The sequence below is a fragment of the Chiloscyllium plagiosum genome, chromosome 15 (genome assembly GCF_004010195.1).
Source record: "Chiloscyllium plagiosum isolate BGI_BamShark_2017 chromosome 15, ASM401019v2, whole genome shotgun sequence".
NCBI classification, from domain to species: domain Eukaryota; kingdom Metazoa; phylum Chordata; class Chondrichthyes; order Orectolobiformes; family Hemiscylliidae; genus Chiloscyllium; species Chiloscyllium plagiosum.
This window is the reverse complement of record NC_057724.1, coordinates 6,442,905-6,465,602: the sequence shown is the minus strand read 5'-3', so window position 1 is coordinate 6,465,602 and position 22,698 is coordinate 6,442,905. Positions and strand designations below refer to the sequence as shown.

The 22,698-nt window shown below is 43.8% G+C and overlaps 1 protein-coding gene across 3 annotated transcripts in view; it reads left to right on the top strand.

Moving 5' to 3' along the window:
* The window catches only part of LOC122557074 (sodium- and chloride-dependent neutral and basic amino acid transporter B(0+)-like), a 95,077-nt gene extending 79,427 nt beyond the window's left edge, over window positions 1–15,650 (top strand). For all 3 annotated transcript variants that reach the window (XM_043704356.1, XM_043704355.1, XM_043704354.1), the window contains 3 exons: window positions 8,911–9,020; window positions 9,109–9,279; window positions 15,008–15,650. In XM_043704356.1, coding sequence (XP_043560291.1) covers window positions 8,911–9,020; window positions 9,109–9,279; window positions 15,008–15,148 — 422 coding nt within the window. In that variant the 3' untranslated portion in view covers window positions 15,149–15,650. The remainder of the gene's footprint in view (window positions 1–8,910; window positions 9,021–9,108; window positions 9,280–15,007) is intronic.
* Window positions 15,651–22,698: the final 7,048 nt, after the last annotated feature.

Below are 22,698 nucleotides of genomic sequence, written 5' to 3'. Positions count from 1 at the left end.
TCTCCGCCCCCACTCCAGTCTGACCTATCACCCTCACCTTGACCTCTTTCCACCTATCGCATTTCCGACGCCCCTCCCCCAAGTCCCTCCTCCCTACCTTTTATCTTAGCCTGCTGGACACACTTTCCTCATTCCTGAAGAAGGGCTTATGCCCGAAACGTCGATTCTCCTGTTCCCTGGATGCTGCCTGACCTGCTGCGCTTTTCCAGCAACACATTTTCAGCTCTGATCTCCAGCATCTGCAGACCTCACTTTCTCCTCAAAGAAAACCAACCCTGCCAACTCTACAGAATCCAAAATTTGAACAAGACATTGATAGCTTAGGTGAATGGGCAAAGCAGTGGCAGATGGATTTTCATATAAGGAAGTGTGAGATAATCCTTTTTGAATTACTGAAGTATATTAGATGCCCAACAGGATTTGGGGCTTCAGGTGCATAGATCTATAAAATGCCACAAACTGGTGCAGAAAATAGTCAAGAAGGCTAATGGAATACAGGCCTTCATACTGAAAGGTTCGAATATAAGCATGCAAGAGTTATGCTGCAGCTGTATAAAACCCCAGTGAGACCCTACTTGGAGTACTATGAGCAAATCTAGGTGCCACATATTGGGAAGGATGTTTTGACCCTGGAGGGAGTTCACCACAGGTTTAAAAGGATGACATCTGGATTTCAGGGGTTACGCTATGAGGAGAGATTAGCCTTTATTTGCTAGAATTTAGAAGATTAAGGGGGAATCTAATCAAGGTCCTCAGGATATTAACAGGGAAGGACAGGGTAGACAATGACAAATTATTTTCACTGGTTGTAGATTCCAGGACCAGGGATATAGTGTGAGAATTGGGGTCAGGCCATTCTGAAGAGATGCACTTCTCATCACAAAACGGAGTTTTAGAACTCTTCCTCAAACAGGGGTTGATGCTAATTCAGTTGTTAAATTTAAATCTGAGACATATTTTGATTAAACAAGGTTATCAAGGGATATGAGCCTAAAGTAGGCACACAGAGTTAGGCCACAGGTCAGCCATGATCTTACTGAATGGTGAAGTCTCGAAGCACTGAATGACCTACTCCTGTTTCTATGCCCCTAATGTCCCTGATGGCACCTTCGCTATCTCTGGATATAACCTGTCCTACCAGCACAGATACATCAACTGTGGGTACACTGTGATATAAACTCAAGAGTATCTCAGCAACACATCTGTTGTGGGTAAATTACCACAGGTTACCTTTAATTCGGTTACCTATTTAAAAAGTTCACAGACAATCAAGCACTGAAACAATGATTTAAATTTTATTGCATGTAGCAACCAGAACAAGACCCCTCATGAAAATAAGTTAAACTTTACAACTCAACTTGTCAATTCCCAATTAATGGTGGAACTCAGCCACAATTCCATCCAACAGTGTCTGTCTGTTTGTCTCTGTGCATGTCCAGGGTTCAAACCTTTAGCAAAGCTGTCCTCCAGAGTTCTGCTAAAGAAGAGCTCTGGTGTTCGATTCTTATACAGATTTTTATTCAATCCTTTTGATCCATGATGTGATATTACTAATGATTTCTTTAAGAGTCCTTCCATCCAAAATATTGATTAATCTTCCGGCACCCTTGAGATTGCAGCTTGCTTACATTTGGCATTATCTGTCTGCCCCAAAACACACTATGTCTTGCAATTACTGCTTAAATTCTTCAGCAAGGCAAACATTTATACTTGTGGCATGAGGCAACAAGTTAGCAAGCAGGTATCAAAGCATTGTGGGGTGGCATGGTGGTTAGCACTGCTGCCTCACAGCACCAGAGACCCAGGTTCAATTCCTGCCTCAGGCAACTGTCTGTGTGGAGTTTGCACATTCTCCCTGTGTCTGTATGAGTTTCCTCTGATTTCCTCCCACAATCAACCATGAGAACCTTTTTCCACGTATGGAGTCAGCTATTACGAGGGGGCATAGCTTTAAATTAAGGGGTGGTAGGTATAGGACAGATGTTAGGTGTAGATTCTTTACTCAACGAGTCGTGAGTTCATGGAATGCCCTGCCAGTAGCAGTGGTGGACTCTCCTTCTTTATGGGCATTTAAACCGGCATTGGATAGGCATATGGAGGATAGTGGGCTAGTGTAGGTTAGGTGGGCTTGGATCGGCGCAAAATCGAGGGCCAAAGGGCCTGTACTGCGCTGTATTTTTCTATGTTCTATGTTCTATGTTCTAATCCAAACATGTGCAGATTAGGTGAATTGGCCATGCTAAATTGCCCATAGTGTTAGGTGTAGGGGAATGGGTCTGGGTGGGTTGCTCTTCAGAGGGTCGGTGTAGACTTGTTGGGCCTGTTTTCACACTGTAAGTAATCTAATATGTTTTGTTTATGAAATCTCAACTCCTTAATTTCCCGGACATGGCTAATTGCTTTCAATCTCCGTGTAACAGCTGGTCTGTCCCTTAGCAGCTTATCCCAGACAGAGCTATTGCTGCTGCTTTCTGTGTGTAATCGTTTATCTTTGATTCTTCCAATCCATGAACAGTCATTGAAATTTAGAAGTCTATAGTATCAAGCATCTATTAATCAAGGAGGCCAAGTCTTAAAGGGCATAGTGATGAGGGCAAAATTCCCTCCAACTTGTCTTCACCAATTTACCTATCAACAATGCATCTGCCCATGATTGTGTCACTAGGAGTGACCACTGTGCTGTCATTATGGAAACCAAGTCTCCGCTCACAATGTAGATACGTAGATACTGTTCATCAATTTGTGTGGTACTACCTCTGAGATTTAAGAGATACTTTTGAACAGGAGCCTATTATCCACGGGGTACTGTGGGCCAACAGCAGAATCTTATTCAACCACAATCTGTATTCTTGCAGCCTGGCAAATTCCAGAGTGGATGAGACATCTTGGGTCCTACAGAATTCTCCAGCCAGATCGCTTCACTCAATGTAACTGCTGGAGGCACTGAATATTGCAAAAGCTATAGACACTGAAAACATTCTGGCAATAGCACTGACGAAGCTTGGTATGGAATTAGTTGCACTGCTGGCCAAACTGTTCCAGTCCAGCTACGACAATGGTATCTAGCAAACACTTGAGCAATATCCCAAAGTATGTTCTGCACACAAATTAAATCCAAGCAATCATTGCTCTGAGACTACTCTCAATCATCAGCAAAGTAATAAAAAGGATCATTGATCAATACTATCAAGTGGCATTTTTAAAGTAATAGCCCACTCAGCGCGCAATTTCATTTCTGCCTGGATCACTCAATTCCTGGCCTTATCACAGCCTTCCTTTAATTATAAACAAAAGAGCTAAATTCCAGAAGTGGGGAAGTGAGAGTGACTGTCCTTTTTCCCAGGGTAGAAATGTCAAATCTGAGCTGAGAGGGGGAAAGTTTAAAGGAAATTTGCAAAGCAAGTATGTTGCAGAAGGTGGTAGGTGCCTGGACCACATTACGAGGGGAGGTGATAGAGGCAAATTCAACAGCAACATTAAAGGGGCAGTGAGACAGATATAGGAACTGGCCTGGATTTGAACCCTATCACGTGGAAAAGGTGAAATTTCAATTCAGTAATGTAGGATAAAATGCAAGCCTTATGTTTACCATGTACTAACAGTAGATTGTTGGAAAAACCTAACTGGTTCACTAATATCCTTTTCCAGTAATGTCATTGTCTTGCCGCTAGGCAATTAAGGATAGGCAATAAATCTTGGTCAAGTCAGTAATACTCACATCATCTGAACAATTTAAAAAAAATAGAGAATTTTACTACCACTCCTTGATGTTCATTGGTGTTGCCATCTCTGAACCTCCCACTATCAACATCCTTGGGCTACCATTAACCAAACTTGAAGTAGACCTAGTTAATTGAACTAGATCTAGACCAGATGAATACTTTGGTTACAAGAGCAGTTTGGAAGCCAGCTAATCTGTGGTAAGGAACTCAGCTACTGCCTGTCCTAAACCCTGTCCACCATTTACAAGGCACAAGTCTGATGGCATACTCCCCACTCGCCTGGATGCGTGCAGCTCCAACAATACTCAAGAAGCTCAACACCATCCACATACTGGTGTCCCATTCGCCATCTTCAATATTTGCTCACTCTCTTCACCACTGACACATAGTGGTAACAGTGGAGTAACTCATCGAGGCTCCTCTGATAGCATCTTCCAAATCTAATGACCTCTACCACCTAGAAGTGATAGCAAGGGAGCAATATGACATGTAAGTTCCCTCCTAGCCCCATATCATCCTGACTTGGAATTGTATTGCTGTTCCTTTACTTCCTGGTTCACAATCTTGGAACTCACTTCCTAAAATTACTATGGAAGTATCGGCATGTCAAACATTGCATCAGTTCAACATGACAGCTCACCACCACCTTCTCCAGAGCAATTAGGGATGGGTAACAGATGCTGGCCCAGCTAGTGATGCCCACAATCTTTTAACAAAAAAAAAACATGTTTCTCTCTACAATCTTCTTGAATTGATTCTTCTGTTCCTTGTTGTTATCGCATACAGCCTGATCAAAGCTCAAAGGTTTCACATTCTGGTGTCTGGCAAGCAATGCCCTGACCCAGTACTCTGCTTTCAGTCAATTCCTCGAAACTGTATCTGTTCCCTAAGGAAATGATTGGCTTCCAGCTTCTTGGCGACCTCATGTGCTCTTTCTACAACACAGACTTTGATGTCAAATGACAATAGAATTACTGTATAACAAGATTAGTTTTGTGGCTATAACCACAAACTCAGGTCAAACAGGGTGAAAATCTTGTGTGTAGGAGGCTGTATTTGTAGACATTCTCTTGATCACTTCTTTCCAGTTTTGTGATTCCATCGTTGTTGTGAAGCTTCATCTTTCTTTCATTTCTGTGTTGTCAGTACGTTTTAGTGATTTTGAGAATTCCACTTAAACTTTCATAGTTAAGGTGTTTGGTAATCTGTTCCTCATGACTAGAAGAACTTATTGTCAATATTGCTCTAAATCTGCCTTCTTGAAATGTTGCGGTCCTTGTACTGTAGATATTCCCACAAGGCCATTGGGGAGGGAATTCCAGAATTTTGACCCAGTGACACCGAAGGAATGGTGATATATTCCAAGCCCTGACGGTAAGTGGCTTGGAGGGCAATTTGCAAATGATCTTCCCATAGATCTGCTATGTTTGTTCTTTGAAATGGAAGTAGTCGCAGCTTTGGAAGTGCAGAAGTTTGGAAGATTTCTGTAGTGCATCTTGTAGATGGTATACAAGGCTGTTGACCTTCAGTGATGGAGGGGGCAAATATTTCTGGATGTGGAGCTAACCAAGTGGGCTAATTGAAAAGTTGAGCCTATTGTATCAACTACTATATGTGTATGGAAAGTCTGTCAGAAACCTTGATTATTCCTTCAGTCCGATTTTGAAAAGCGTCTTTATTACGATCAAGTTCACATTGGTTGTCAGTGCTTTCCTGTAAAGTTTGGTTTGGTAACTATCGAAGAGTATGAACTCTAAACCGATTCTTGCTCTTGGGGGGCTTGACAACTTTCATGGTTAAGGCTGAGATGCTAGGCTCATCCATAACTTTGATGTCAATGCGATTGAAGTGTGGAGATTCATTCACGGCTTTTTAACATGAAATGGTGTTCTTCATTGCAGGGCAGTGAAGTGGAGAAAATACAAATTGAAAATGTTGTCAGTGTGCGCAGTCACTCATGCATGACTGCAATCTCTTGTTATGTGAACATTGAAAAGCTTGTCACATTCTCAAGATGAGTGTCAGGCATTTCAAAGATGTTGAGAACATTCGATGGTTTGTCACTATGGAAATGGAGATTTTTGTCTTCCCTCGTTTTCAGAGACTAAAGTTGTTCAATATTGTCTCCTGTGGGCATTTACTGAACCTCTTCGATCTGAGAGCATTTACATCAGAGCAGCCGGTGGTCAATGTTACATGTGGCTGTGTCTTCTGTCCAAAACAGTGCTCCTGACTTTATTCAGGGTCATCCTCTACAGATGCTACATTCTCTCACCCTTTCATTTTGGTACTTAGTACCCATTGGTGCTGGTCTTAGTGTTTAATTCTGCACTGATGAACATGAACAAACTGGTTGAATTTTTCACAAGCTTGACAATATATTTCCCAGGAGCATGACACAGGACCCAGTGTGGGGAGTACCACTGCAGCAAAAACATTGTTTGGAACAAGTCACAACTCATTCAGTGAGATTTCTCTTGGGGCTTTTAAAAAGAAAACTCAGAACCTAGAATCAGGTGCAGGCCATTCAGCTGTATGAACCTGCTCCACCATTCAATATGATCACGGCTGCACATCCAACTCCGTTCCTGTTCCCACTTTCTCCCATACCTTTGATTCCTACAGCACTAAGAATCTATATCTAGCGCTTCTTGAAAGCATTAAATGTTTTGGCTCCAGTCACTTTCCATAGCAGAGTTTTCCCATATGTCAGCAATGTATACAACTCTACTGTTGGCAGTCTCAATGTCAGTAGCTCTGAGCTCTGACTGTGATAGCAATAACTCTCGCAGTTCTGTCAGCTTTGTGTCTTTAACTGCTTGCCAGCATTGCTGATCAGCAACTAAACCTTCTGTTATTTGTTTTAATTTCCCATTCATCATGTTAAACATCACCAGAAATCACTTTTCATTTCTATTGCCTCAATGGCATGCAATATTGATCAATTGCTTTATTTACTTCTTAGTGCATTTGAACATAATTGTTTTGTTTAAATTATTTTTCTTTGGTGCAAAGTAAGTTCTTAATGCATTTTTTTCTGGCGTTGTAATAATTTTCCTCAGGTGGTATAACAGCATCAAAGGAAATTTTAAAATTTTCCACTTGTAGTAGAGAAATCTTTATAGAATCATGTAGCATGGAAAGAGACCTAACTCATCCATCCTAAACTGAACTATTCCCATTTGCCTGTGTTTGGCCCCTATCCCTCTAAGCCCATCCTATTCATGAACCTGTCCAAACATCTTTTCAATGTTGTAACCACACCTGCATCTACCACTTTCTCTGGCAGTTCGATTCTTACACGCTCCACCCTCTGTGTGAAAAAGGTTGCCCCTCAGGTCCCTTTTAAATCTTTCTGCTTTCACCTTAAATCGATGCCCTCTAGTTTTGGACTCCCCCACCCCAAGGAAAGCACTTTGACTATTTGCCTTATCTATTAGATTAGGTTCCCTACAGTGTGGAAACAGGCCCTTCAGCCCAACCAGTCCACACTGACCGTCCAAAGAGTAACCCCCCCAGACCCATTTCCCTCTGATTAATGCACCTTACACGATGGGCAATTTAGCATGGCCAATTCACCTGACCTGCACATCTTTGGACTGTGGGAGGAAACCAGAGCATCCCCACCCAGATATGGGAAAAATGTGCAAACTCAACACAGACAGTCACCCAAGGCTGGAATTGAACCTGGGACCCTGGTGCTGTGAGGTAGCAGTGCTAACCGCTGAGTCATTGTGTTGCCCCATCTATGCTCCTCATGATTTTATAATCCTCTATTAGATCACCTCTCAGAGTCCTGCACTCTAGAGGAAGAAAGCCCCAGCTTCTCCTTATAATATAAACACTCCAATCTCAGTAGAAAGGGCATAGACAACACCATCTTGAGTCAGCAATGCATGATTGAGGATCACATTCCTTTAGAAAAAATATCCTCGGATGATCCAAGTTATTTTTTCGGTTTTAATTGAGTGGTTATTGCAATGAGATTACTCTACACACTAATCAGGCCACCCTATTGACAGCAGCAGTCTCTTCATCTTTTTCAATGTCTTGCTCTATTCCTCACCTTTCCCTACTCTCTTTCTGTTTCTAGGCTCCATCTCTCCCTGATTCACTCAATCCTACCCCTCCCCACCTCCTGGCACATAAACAGACCCTTTCTCTAAGCTCCTATTTTGTCTCCACAGACGGTACCAAACCTGTTGAGTTTTTATAGCAATTTGTTTCTACAGTGTGGAAGCAGACCCTTCAGCCCAACAAGTCCATACCGACCCTCCAAAGAGTAACCCACTCAGACCAACCCTGTTATCCTTTATTTATCCCTGACTAATGCATCTAACCTACACATCCCTGAACACTACGGGCAATTTAACATGGCTAATTCACCTGACCTGCACATCTTTGGATTGTGGGAGGAAACCCGGGCACCTGGAGGAAACCCACGCAGACATGGGGAGAATGTGCAAACTCCACGCAGACAGCATTCTGAGTTCTTTGTTTTGTTAATTGTTCAAATATGGATTTCTCTATTATCCTTTAAGGCATCCCTCTGCTGGTATATGTGGAAGGCAGCCTTCAGCAGGCAAAGTACACAATCAAATTCTCAATATTCAGCAGATTAGGTAGAGATGTTCTTCATCTCCTGAAGATGATGGGAATTCAAGTGTTCTCCTTCATTGTGAACAGTGTATATCAGTTGGTTCCAACAGGAGAGACTCTGTATTATGAACTCATGATCCCATCATTCTAACTTGCATGCAACTAGTTGAAGCTGGGGTGATTTTTTCTGCAACTATTTTTGTATAAGGGTGTGAGGTCTGAAAGAGCTCTTGCTGAGGTGTCTATTAAGCACTGTCTAACATGGTAGCATTACATGGACTTGGTCGGAGAACAGTTTAGGATCTTGTAAGAGTAAAGACCTCTGATTTTGATCTTTCATATAGACTGTAACAATGTCTGTCACATCAGTGTAATTTGGCTTTCCAGTGTCATGGTAAATCAAACAGCTTTTTAGATCCGACCCTGAAAGAAGATGGTGGCAGTAAATCACATGGTGAGCAGAGGCATGGATTGTTCATATGACATTCTGCCACCAGCTGCTGATGGTGATGCTGCCAAAGTTTTACCTTTTGCCTTGAAGACAGGACAAACAAGTGATTTGGTGTCTCTGCTTCCTTGTTGTTCACAGGGACAAACAGATTCATCAAGGACATTGAGATGATGATTGGGGAAAGGACTTGGCTCTTCTGGCTGTGGTGGAGAGCCTGTTGGTTTTTTATCACCCCATGTGTGTTGACAGTAAGTTTTTGTGATTGAACAGAAATTAATCAGGATGCCTCTCTCAATCGCTCTTTTTAATCTGGTTTCACACATTGATTTCCCTCAGATAATTCTAATCTGGTCCTTAGCAACGATTGCCCCTCCAACGTATGGATCTATTGAATACCCTGTCTGGGCAATAGCACTAGGCTGGTGTCTGATCATCTTCTGTATGATGTGGATCCCGATCGTGACTGTGGTGAGAGTTGTCCAAGCTGAGGGCTCCACCTTGTGGCAGGTAAGGAAACACCTTGACGTTGTCCAAAGATTAAGAGGATATGAAGAATCCTTACTTTTTTCATTAACTACAATGAAAAGCTAAACAAAAATTATGTAAAGCTTTATTCATCACAGGACTCTCTTTTCCTGGTACTTTTGTCAATAAATTGAATCTAATGGCGCTTTCTCGTCAAACCAGTTAACGTTGGTCAGTTTTACTGACACTGCACCTAAATAGATAGTGTTGCCATCCAACCTTCACTAGTCCCACCTCTCTCAAGCATCTGATGGCTCCAATAAAAGCATATTTTTGATGTATTTTCATTAGGAATAGGTGTTCGGTCTATTCATTGCACAAGGGTAAGTAAAAGAATGTAGGCATGCCTTAGTGAGCTCCGCAGTGAGCTCAAAGTCACATTTAAAATGGAACTGTCAAATTAGCATCCTTTCCTTGATCAGCCAGAGGTTTCTCTACTACTGAAAGCCCTTAACCTACCTTCACAGGGCAGTATAGATGTTGGCATTCCTTTCGCTTCATGACCTCATAGATATGGCCCAAGCCATTTGTTCACTTTGCAAACATGATGCTAAAGGCGCACACACCAAAGCCAGTCTACTGAATAATGGTGAACCTGATTAGATTGTTCCTCCCTGTTAATCATGCAAAGCCATGTGTGGACTAAAGCTGTCACTTTGATAACTGCCTAAACTACCTCCAATTATCCTGGAAGGATATTGTACCTCTAAGCATTGAGCAGTAACAGTTAGTAGTGCAACACTCATGGTGTTCACCACTAACATGATGTTGCCATCACTTAAAAAGTTGCTCTGCCTTTTGCTCTGCATATTATAGCATCTGGATTTCAGATGTTCTGATGTTTGGTAAGTAGTCCATTAGTGACAATGACTGTTGGATTGTATCAAATAGCATACTGCTTTGGCAGTTCACAACCAGTGAAGTATTAACTGTGCACCCTGCCAGCTGACAATTACAAAACCCAGAAAGCAGTGTTGAATATGTGAGATGATTCCATGATTGGGCAACATTTACTGAAGTTCTAGTACATGCTTCAGCTTTACCTTTTGCAACAATCTTAAGCCAGAAGTGCTGAGTGGATAATCCATCTTGACCTCCTCCAGCACGACAGATATCAATCCTCCACCAATCTGAATAACTCTACGTGACTTTAAGAAATGGAGACACTGGATACTGTAAAAGCTAAGAGCCCTGATAATATTCCTGCAATAGCAATGAAGACTTGTTCTCCAAAACTTGCCACACTAGCCAAGTTGTTCCAGTATAGTTTTAAAGTTGGCATTTTTCGCACTATGTGGAAAATTGCTCAGGTATGTCTGCATGTATAAAGCAGGATGAATCCAACTCGGCCAATTACTGCCCCATCAGTCTACTCTCGATCACCAGTGATGGAAGTGTCATCAACAGTGCGATCCAGCAGCCCCTGCTCAGCAATGACCTGCTCAGTGATGCCCAGTTTGGGTTCCACCAGGGCCACTCAGCTCCTGACCTCATTACAACCTTGGTTCAAACCTGGACAAAAGAACTGAATTCCAGAGGGGAGGTGAGAGTGACAGGCCTTGACATCAAGGCCGCATCTGACCGAGTGTGACATCAAGGAGCCTTCACAAAATTGGTGTCGATAGGAATTGGGAAAACTCTGTGCTGTTTAGAGTCATGTCTGCACAGAGGAAGATGATTGTGGTTGTTGGAGGTCAATTATCTCCAGCTCCAGGCCATCTCTGCAGGAGGTCTTCGGGGTTGGTATTTTTAATCAACCTCTTCAGACTTGTTATGGCACAGATCTGGAGCAGTTACAACTTGAAGCCAGACCTTATGGTCCAGAGGCAGACTCACTATGATTGGCATAAGAGCCCTTTCGTCTAATTCCTCAAAATTGTGTCTGAGGGACTTCAGCTGCTTCATCAGTGACCTTCTCTCCATCATAAGGTCAGCAGAGGAAATGTTTGCACATTGTTCAGCGCTATTTGGAACTCTTCAGAGAGTAAAGCATCCCATGCTCAAATGCAGGAAGACCTGGACAGTATCCAGCCTTGGGCTGACAAATGGCAAATGACATTCATGCCTGCCTATGACCAGTTCCAGCAACAGGAAACCTGATTACTGTCCTTGACATTCAATGGTATTGTCATCACTGCAACTCCCACTCACATCCCTGGCGGTGCCATTGACAAGAAAGTCAACTGCCCCGTGGCCCAATATTTCAACTCCCCCTACCACTCTGCCGAGGACATGCAGGTCCTGGGCCTCCTGCACCACCACTCCCTCACCACCCGACGCCTGGAGAAAGAATGCCTCATCTTCCGCCTCGGAACACTTCAACCCCATGGCATCAATGTGGACTTCACCAGTTTCCTCATTTCCCCTCCCCCTACCTTACCCCAGTTCCAACCTTACAGCTCAGCACTGTCCTCATGACCTGTCCCACCTGCCAATCTTCCTTCCCACCTATCCGCTCCATCATCCCCTCTGACCTATCACCTTCAACCCCCACCTCCATCCACCTACTATACTCTTAGCTACCTTCTCCTCAGCCCCATCCCCCTCCCATTTATCTCTCCACCCCGGAGGCTCCCTGCCTCATTCCTTATGAAGGGCTTTTGCCCGAAACGTTGATTTTCCTGCTCCTCGGATGCTGTGGTTTTCCAGCACTACTCTACTCTGATCCCCAGCATCTACAGTGCCCACTTTCACCTAAGAAAGTCAACTGGACCCATTATATACATACTCTGGCTCCATGAACAGGTCAGAGCTGAGGATCTTACAGTGAGTAACTCACCTCTTGACTCCCCAAAGCCTGTCCACTATCCACAAGGTGCAAGTTAGGAGTGTGATGGAATACTCTTCACTTCTCCAGATGAGTGTAGCTCCAATAACACTTGTCAGCATTCAAAACAAAGCAAACTACTTGATTGGCATTACATCCACAAACATTAACTCTCTCTCCACCACTACTCAATAGCACTAGTGTGTATTATCTACAAGATGCACAGTAGAAATTCAAGGTTCCTTCAACAGCACCTTCCAAACTCTCAACCCCCAGCAAAGCACAAAGAGCAAAGAAAATTACAGGAACAGGCCCTTCGGCCCTCCAAGCCTGCTCGGATCCAGATCCTCTATCTAAACCTGCCGCCTATTTTCCAAGGATCTCTAACCCTCTGCTCCCTGCCCATTCATGTACCAGTTTAGATTAGATTAGATTAGATTAGATTATTTACAGTATGGAAACAGGCCCTTCGGCCCAACAAGTCCACCTGCCCCGCCGAAGCGCAACCCACCCATATCCCTTCATCTACCCCTTACCTAACACTACGGACAATTTAGCATGGCCAATTCACCTGACCTGCACATCTTTGGACTGTGGGAGGAAACCGGAGCACCCGGAGGAAACCCACGCAGACACGGGGGAATGTGCAAACTCCACACAGTCAGTCGCCTAAGGCGACTGATACATCTTAAATGACATTATCATGTCCGCCTCTACCACCTCCGCTGCTAATGTATTCCAGGCACCTACCACCCTCTGCGTAAAGAAATTTCCACGCATATTTCCCTTAAACAATTCCTTTCTCACCATGAAGTCATGACCCTTAGTAACTGTGTCCCCTACTCTGGGAAAAAGCTCTTGTTATCCACCCTGTCAATATCTCTCATGATTTTGTAGACCTCAGTTAGGATCCCCTCAAGCTCCATCTGTCCATTGAAAATGATCCTAATCTACTCAACCTCTCTTCATAGCTAGGACCGTCCATACCAGGCAACATCCTGGTGAACCTCTCCTGCACTCTCTCTAAAGCATCCGCATCCTTTTGGAGCAGAATTCTATGCAGTATTCTAAATGTGTCCAAACCAAAATCCTATACAACTGAACAACTCCTGCCAACTCTTGAACTCAATACCCTGTCCGATGAAGGAATGCAGGCCGTATGCCTTCTTGACCACTCTATCGTTCTGCATTACCACCTTCAGGGTATAATGGACCTGAACACTCAGATCAGCTGTGATATCCTCTCTGACCAGTAATGCAAAACTCCTCCACCCCTTTTACCTCTCTCTCTATCCCGCCTGAAGTACCCATATCCTGGGATATTTAGTTGCCAGGTAAAAACAATGACTGCAGATGCTGGAAACCAGATTCTGGATTAGTGGTGCTGGAAGAGCACAGCAGTTCAGGCAGCATCCGAGGAGCAGAAAAAATTGACGTTTCGGGCAAAAGCCCTTCATCAGGAATCCTGGTTTCCTGACGAAGGGCTTTTACCCGAAACATCGATTTTACTGCTCCTCAGATGCTGCCTGAACTGCTGTGCTCTTCCAGCACCACTAATCCATGTTTAGTTGCCAATCATGCCCTTCCCTCAACCAAGTCTCAGTAATAGCAAAGCCATCGTACTCCCAGGTACTAATCCAAGCCCTAAGTTCATCTGCCTGACCTACAACATTTCTCACATTAAAACAAATGCACCTCAGGCCAGCTGTCCCTTTGCATTCATCGTCTACTCTCTACCTACTCTTCTCCTTAGTCACGCTGACGTCATTATCTAGTTCCTTACAGGCTTTAGTTACTACCTCCTTACTGTTCACCAACCTCCTCATTTGGTTCCCACCCCCCTACCACATTAGTTTAAACCCTCCCTAACAGCATGAGCAAAAGTACCCCCAAGGACATTGTTTCCAGTCCGGCCCAGACATAGACTGTCCAATTTGTACTTGTCCCAGCTCCCCCAGAACTGGTCCCAATGTCCCAAAAATCTGAACCCCTCCCTCCCCTACGATCTCTCAAGCAACTTATTCATCCTGCCTATTCTTTCATTCCTACTCTGACTAGCACGTGGCACGGGCCGCCAGGAAGGTAAATTAATAGTTTAAAAGCTTACCTCATGAGAGCAGCAGCCTCCACTCTCAGCAGCAGCGAGAGCAAGGACCAGGGGGCTGCTGGGAAGGTAAATCAATCCGATAAAATCTTACCTCGCGTAAAGGCGGAGTGCAGGCTGAGCAGGAGCTGACATGTGGGAAGTTGCCCATATATTTGAGCAGTTGCTTTATCTGAAACACTATGTACCTGTCAGGCAGGGAGGAAGTGGTCGAGTGAGGGAGCCGTGGCTTACGATAGAAGTTGAATCTCTTGTCGAGAGAAGAAGGAGGATTATGTAAGGATACGATGTGAATGGTCTGCAGCAGTTTTAGATTAGATTAGATTACATTACAGTGTGGAAACAGGCCCTTCGGCCCAACAAGTCCACATTGACCCGCCGAAGCGCAACCCACCCATACCCCTACATTTACCCCTTACCTAACACTACGGGCAATTTAGTATGGCCAATTCACCTGACCTGCACATCTTTGTGACTGTGGGAGGAAACCGAAGCAGCCGGAGGAAACCCACACAGACATGGGGAGAACGTGCAAACTCCACACAGTCAGTTGCCTGAGGTGGGAACTGAACCCGGGTCTCTGGCGCTGTGAGGCAGCAGTGCTAACCACTGTGCCACCGTGCCGCCCCGAAGCTCACTACTACCTTCTCCATAGCAATTGGGGAAGAGCAACAACTTCTAGGCCAGCCATCACTTATGAATTTTAAAAAATCAACACCTGCTTGTCTTGTCGGAACAAACTGATGATTTGATAACAATTTTGGATTTTCTAGCTGATTGTCAATAGCCAGTAAAAGTAAACAAAATATATGTAATATTTAATTGTTTTATTTTCACAGAAATTATCTTCTGCTTGTGCATCAGCTCCTGACTGGGGTCCATACTTGGAAAAGCACAGAGGAGAAAGATACAGCAGAAGGCCTGACTATACAGGGATCCCAAACCAGCAATTTCTTACTTTGCCCGAGATGAAATTTTAAACGATAATCTCCTAAATGAAAAGCAATGGGAGTAAGAATACATCACCATTCAGATATAATATATTATTAAGACCTCCATTATTTTTACGTTTCTCTCTCTTGGTCTGGAATCGTGAGCTAGAGTTGAAGGCAAACTTTCGGCTCTGAGCAACATCTTGTTTTTTTTAAGAAATGGTAAGAGTTGATATTTGTTTCTGGGACCTGGCCTAAAAGTTAATTGCAGGTTGGTTATTGTTCAAAGAGCATTGGCAATAATGTATCACCAGGGCCGAAAAGTCCACAAAGGCTGGCATATGATTGGATGTTAAAAGGGGCCATTACTGAGACTGGCGCGAACCACTCTAACTGTTGGGGCAAAAACAGAGAGCAATGGTTTTGAACTGTATTTTTTAGACAGGCTATAGTTGTGAGAGGTTTTGTTAGTTTGCTCAATGGTTAGCACTGCTGTCGCACAGCACCAGGGACCGGGGTTCGATTCCAGCCTCGGGCGACTGGCTGTGTGGAGTTTGCACATTCTTCCTGTGTCTGTGTGGCTTTCCTCCCACAGTCCAAAGATATGCAGGTTAGGTGAATTGGCCTTGATAAATTGCCCATAGTGTTCAGGGATATGTTACTTAAGATGTAATGTATGTAGAGTAACAGAGTAGAAGAACGGGTTTGGGTGGTATACTCTTCGAAGGGTTGGTGTGGACTTGGGCTGAATGGTCTGTTTCCATCCTGTAGGGATTCTGTGAACTCTAGTCATCCCTCTATTATTGTCTTATTAAGAGTTCAGAAAATAGAATCCTAGTTATAAGAACTGAATGAATATTCGTTAGAATATTGGAAGATATTTTCATTGACCAGGTCAGCGTCTTCAGAAATCAACTGTAATACAATCCCATGTGCCTGTGATATTACACATATTGAAACTGTTTATATGTGCTGACCAATTATATCTCTTACTTTATCCCTTAACTGTGTCTGTATCTGAGTGAGTTGGGCTATGTTCAATGATGACTGGTTTTAAATCTTAGATGTTAATTAGATTGCCATGTTGTTTAGTTTTGCTGAGCTAATGTTACAGTGTTGTTAATCAATTGTTAATTTTTGTTTAAGTATAAATTTGGTGTCTGTTATTTGTAAAGTCTGGTTAGGAAAAAATAGGTGATTCTGAGGGTCATTGAATGTTTTAATTTTACCGTGCTGTGAATACAGGCATTGGGAAGATGATGTTTTTTAACAACTTTCCTCTTGTACCATAACAATAGAAACATGGACAGAGGAATGTTTAGAGAGTAAAATAGCTTTTTATTTGTCATTTCTACCATATACAACTGATACAGTAAAAACGAGACAGTGTTCCTCCAGGACCGAGGGTGCTATATGGACAGCACAAAGTACACAATCGTACACAACATAAAGTGTACAGCAAGTGCAAAACAGGCAAGTTACAGTGAAATAGAAGAATGATAAATAATATAAATTTTTCTAGCAGCAATTCAAAGTTGTGCACAGAATTTCAGATGGGAAAGAGTCCGATCACACAGTGTTAAGGAGCCTGGTGGCTTGGGGGAGGAAACTGTTGCACAGTCTGACCGTGAGAGACCAAATGCTGCGGTATCTTCTGCCAGATGGCAAGAGGGAGAAGAGTTTGATTGAGGGGTGCGTGGGGTCTTCCACAATGCTCTTAGCCTTTCGGATGTAGCATGTGGTGTAAATGCCTGTAATGGAGGGAAGAGAGCCCCCGATATTCTTCTCAGGTGTCCTCACTATGTGTTGTCAGGTCTTACGATCCAAGACAGTGCAATTCCCGAACAGGCAGTGATGTAGCAGGTCAGGATACTCTCAATGAACCCTCTGTAGAATGTGGTGAGGATGGGGGCTGGGAGGTGGGCTTTCCTCAGCCTGCACAGAAAGTAGAGACATTGCTGGGGCTTTCCTGGAGATTGTGTTGAGGGTCCAGGTGAGATTCTCCGCCAGATGTACGCCAAGAATTTGGTGCTCTTCATGATCTTCATGGGGGAGCTGTCGATGTCCAGCAGAGAGTGCCCTCCTGAAGTCAGCAACCATCTCTTTTGTCTTTTCCACGTTCAGAGACAGGTTGTTGGCTCTGCAGCAGTCTATTTGCCACTGCATCTCCTCTGTGTCTGCTAAATCGCCATTCATGCTGCTGAGACCCACTACAGTTGTATCATCAGTGAACTTGATGACGTGATTCAACCTGTGCATCACTGCACAGTCGTGCATCAACACGGGGAACAGCGGTGGACTGAGAACACAGCCCTGAGGGCCCCCGTGCTCAGTGTGATGGTGTTGGAGATGCTGTTCCCAATCTGGACTGACTGAGATCTCCCAGTCAGGAAGTGCAGGATCCAGTTACACAGGGAAGTATTTAGGCTCAGCAGACTCAGCTTACCAATCAGGTGCTGAGGAATGATGGTGTTAAATGCAGAGCTGAAATCTATGAACAGTAGTCTGATGTAGGTGTCCTTCTTCTCCAGGTGAGTGAGGGCCAGATGGAGGGTGGTGGACATAGCATTATCTGTTGGGCAGTTGGGTTGATCCACCATCAGTGGGAGACCATTGTGAACATTGGCTATGCAGGCAAACAAAATAGCCCAGCTTAATCCTATTTTCCAGGTTGGTTTTTTACCCTGCAGGTTCTGTTATTCGATTGTGTAACTAAATGTTGAATGAACACAGTGAAGATTTCTGCTTTCATCTTCCTTTCAGATTCAGGGTTCCAGACACGAAACTCTTCTAGAAAAATTAAATTTTTCTGAACTACCTTCTAAAGCTGTTGCCAGTTAGCTTTAAGCTAGTTAGTGACCTTTCATCTGAGGGAAATTGGGTCTTTTCAGTGTACTCTATCTAAACCCCTCATATTTTTATGCGTAAGTCAAAGTCCTCCTCATTCATATTTTAGGAAATGGAGCCAAAATTGGAAACATTTTTCCAGGAAAGTGCCTGATCCGGCAAGTATGACAATTTCCCAAACTCCCCTTGCACACCTGTGCTCCCCCACCCCCACCCCGCCCCACATTGCTATTAATGGCAGGACAGAACACAGCAGAGATGGTGGAATGGCAATGTATAGTCAGGAAGGTGCGACGCTTGGATCTTCAAATTGAATTCCAGACTTGATCAAGTCTTTGGCCATTAAGTCAAAAATGGATGAGGAGACCCTCTAGCCATTTACCATGACCCAGCATCTTCAGTTGATGAATCAGTACATCTCCCTATGATCAACCCTCAGAAGCCCAGAAGGGCATATATACAATGGATGGGAGACTTCAGCAACGTTCAGCACCAGGATAGCCAGGTCTTGAGGCAGTTACTCACGAGTATAGATTCCAGTGAGGAACTGCCAGCAGAGGGTGACATTTCAATCACATTAGCAGTGCCACAAGGACCAGTGGTCATTGTCAATGAAGTCAGGACCCTGCCGGATGGAATTCTTTTCTTCAACTGAGGGGCCGGGCATAGAAAGTGCTGCTGTTTGCAGCATGAGCTGCTGTTTTTCCTGTCCACAACTCCCTTTCTGATTATGAAAGATCTTCTTCCCCCCAGTTTGCTGCTGGAAGGCCATTTTCACCTCGGGTGGATTGCATGCTCTCAATCCATCACTGTTGAAGTACTATTGTAAAGCTAAAGCGAACTTTAGCAGGCCTTTACATTAGTAAACTGTTTGTTCACTGCCTGTTCTAGGAGTTCATCTGATGTAACGCCCCCCCCCCCCCCACTTCATCTCCGCCTCTCCCCATCCCCTATTCCACATCCTTTCAAGGAACAGCAAAATTCAGCCCATCATTTCAGATTAATGATGACTTCTTATGTGTTGATGGTAAAATATTGGTAATGTCAATGGCTAGTGATCCAAAGGCTCCATAGAATGCATTTGGGATGTGGGTTCAAATCCCACCATGGTCACTGATGGCATTTTAAATTCCCTGAATGAAATCCAAAATTGGAGTCTGACCTCAGAAATGGAGATTATTGATTGTTTTAAAAAAAACCCATCTGGTTCACTAATGCCTCCATATCCACAGGAATGCGATTTACTGAGATATCGTAGAATCCCTATAGTGTGGAAACAGGCCCTTTGGCCCAACAAGTCCACACCAACCCTCTGAAGAGTAATCCACCCAGACCCATTACCCTACATTTACCCCTGACTAATACAACTAATCTCTACATCCATGAACACTACGGACTATTTTGCATGGCAATTCACCTAACCTGAATTGTCCTTGGACAATCTTTGGATTGTCAGAGGACACCCACGTGGACACAGGAAGAATGTGCAAATTCCACACAGTCACCCGAGGCTGGAATTGAACGCAGGTTGCTGGAGCTGCGAGGTAGCAGTGCGAACCACTGAGCCACCGTGCCATGCTCTTAACCACCGCGGAAATGGCCCAGTTCAAGGGCAATTGATAATTGATGGATGCTAACCTTACTCCCACATCTCATAAAAGATGAAAATAAATTCCTTTTACATAATGTCCTCTCCGCACTATGTAATATAGCGTCCCATTTAATTATTAATATTTAACCACTTAACTTGTTACAGCCCCACTCTACCCCAAGTCTTTTCAGGCTAATGTGTCATTCTCCAACCATAGTCTCTGCCATTGTTGAGTTTGTGTAGAACAGACAGACATCATGTGCTGCTTCTTGGAAACGAAAATTGCTGCAAGGCTGTGGTCCCATCCTCTGGTAGCAAATGAAGCATAAATGCAGTGATACTACCTCTCCATTCTCATGAGCAGGAGGCTGGTCTGGAGTCAACAACAACCACCTCTGGATCCATGGTCAAATTGCTCATTCCTCAAGTTGTGGGAGGACTGGCACACACACACACACAGACACACACAGACAGACATTGACACCTATGCCAGCAGACACCTACACCCACACACACACCTATACATTCCTTTGCGGGTCACCATTCCTGGGCCATGAGGAAAATGTGGGGTTGCACCAGCATAAACAAGGGAACACTCCAAAGTGGTCCTCCTGGGAGTCAATATGTGCAGTCAGCTGTAAACAGTTTCATTCCCCTTACTGAAGGAAAGATACACTGGTACAGGAGACAATTCAGACATGTTACACTATGAGGAGGCCATGGCCTAGCAGTGTTATCGCTGGACCATTAACCAGATAATGTTCTGGGGACCCAGGTTCAAATCCCACCATGGCAGATGACGGAATTTGAATTCAATAAAAATATGTAATTAAGATCAATTGTGAGGAAAAACGTATCAAGTTCAGTGGTGCCCTTTAGGGAAGGGAGTTGCCATCCTTACTTGGTCTGGTCTACATGTGACTCCAGACCCACAGCAATGTGGTTGGGCAATAAATGATGCCAGTGATGCCCTCATCCCCTGAATGAATAACATAAAAGGAAAGCAAGGATTATGGAGAATGAGGAGGAACATGGACATGAGGCACATTGAATAAGCTACGATTCCATTGAATGACAGGACAGGCTTGAGGGATTAAACGGCCTATTCCTGCTTATGGTTAAAGGTTGACATTGCATAAAGGGATTTGTCTTCTGAGGGATTTTTAAGTTGGTTGGGCCCGTAGTCATTGAAGTTTAGAAGAATGAGAGAAGACATAGAAATGTGTAAGATTCTTAGGGAGCTGCACATGGTAGGTGCAGAAAGCTTGTTTCCCCTTGTGTCAGAGTCTAGGACCAGAGTACTCAATATCAGAATAAGGGATCACACAGTTAGGACAGAGATGAGGAGGAATTTGTTCTCGGAACTTTGTGAATCTGTTGAATTAATTCCTAAAAGGTGGCAGCTGATGCGGAGTCATTAAGTACATTTGAGTCTGAGGCAGCCTGATTTTTAATCAGAAAGAGATTTGGAGGTTATGGAGAAAAGTTGGGAAAGTGAAGTTGTCGAATATCAGAGCAGCCATGATCTCATGGAATGACAGAACAGACTCAAAAACAGAAATTGCTGGGACAACCCTGCAGATCTAACAGCATCCACAGAGAGAAAGCAGAATTGATATTTCAGGTCCACTACCACTTCTGCAGAAGTGATGGTAACTAGGTAAAGGTTGGTACTTATGCTGAAGATGGGGTGCAGAGGGGAAGAGGTGGAATGAACAATAGGTGGAGATGGAGCCCCAGAAAGAGCAATAGTTGGACGATGGAATGGGGCAAGGTCAACCTGGGAGAATCAACAGCTGCTAACTGGGGCAATTTGTATCTGACAATGGGACGTTTGGAGTAGCAACCGATGGGATGACAGGTCTGAACAACGAATGCAGTCGACAAAACTGAGCAAAGTTTAGGTAAAGCGCTGCTTCACCTGCAAGTGTTTGGGCCCTTAGATACTGAGGAGGGAGGAAGTAAATGGGGAGGTGTTGAACCTTCTGCAGTTGAGGGGAAGGTGCCATGGGGCTGGGGGGGGAGCATTGGGAGTGAAGGAGGAATGAACCAGGGGGTCCCAGAATGAATAGTCCCTGCAGAATGCTGATAAGGGAGGAATCTGGTGGTGGCATCTTGCTGGAGGTGCTGGAAATGGTGGCTGATGTGGATGCTGGGGGGATGGTAAATGAGGATCAGGGACCCCATGGCTGTTTTGAGAGGGAAAAGAAGAGGTGAGGGATTTGTCAACCATCATGGTATGGAATCCTTGGTTGAGGAAGAAGATGGACATTTCGAAGGACCCCTTGTTGAAGTTGGCATAATTGGAACAGTTATGATGGAGACAGAGAAACTGGGAGAATAGTATATTTGGATATTAGCATGACATGAAGAGTCTGTCACCTTACTTGATCTCTTCCAAATGTTTAGATTGGCTAGATTTTGAGAGTTGAAGTCCCACATCTTTGAGCACATCTTTTTTTCAAATTCCTTCTTCAAAAGATCGTAACCGTTCGATAGATGTTGTGTCAATTATGTGGGAATCTGGCTGTCTCTGCACAGGGTGTCTGTGGGATTCGTCTATGTGTGTTCTTTTCTCAACACTTTCCGATGAAAGCAACCTTGCTTGTTTGTGAACCAATCTTGTACAATTACGTTCTGCAGCTTTACTGTTCCTTTGAAGTTCTGCTAGCTGATGTTAGTGTGAGAAACTTTTCCCAAACTAAACTCTTCCTTTTCATAGTCAGAGGATAGATTTGTGTCATGTAGTGGCGCAAGCTGTACTTGCTGTTTAGCAGTAACTTTTAGGTAAGTAGACTTCAACCTCTGCTTATGCTTGTTTTAAGTTTTTCTGGGGTAATCTTTAGTTGTAGGAGTTCATTAATTTGGGTTTTTACATCTTTGCTAAAAATAAACCCTTGTGTGCTCTGTGGCTCACTGATGAGACTTATAGATTTCAGCTCAGTTTTATACAGGTTAATGAGTTCTTGTTGGCTTGATGATGTGGAGTTGTGTCTCCTTTTCTCTGGATAATTGATCATCAGCTGCTAAACTGTCTCCTGCTCAGCTCCATCCAAGGCTTAAAGACCTTTTTCAACTCAATATTTCAAGTTAATCTTCTTTACCTTCGATCATCATTGTCTCAGACACAATGACGTTTTTTTTGTACATCTGTAATTCT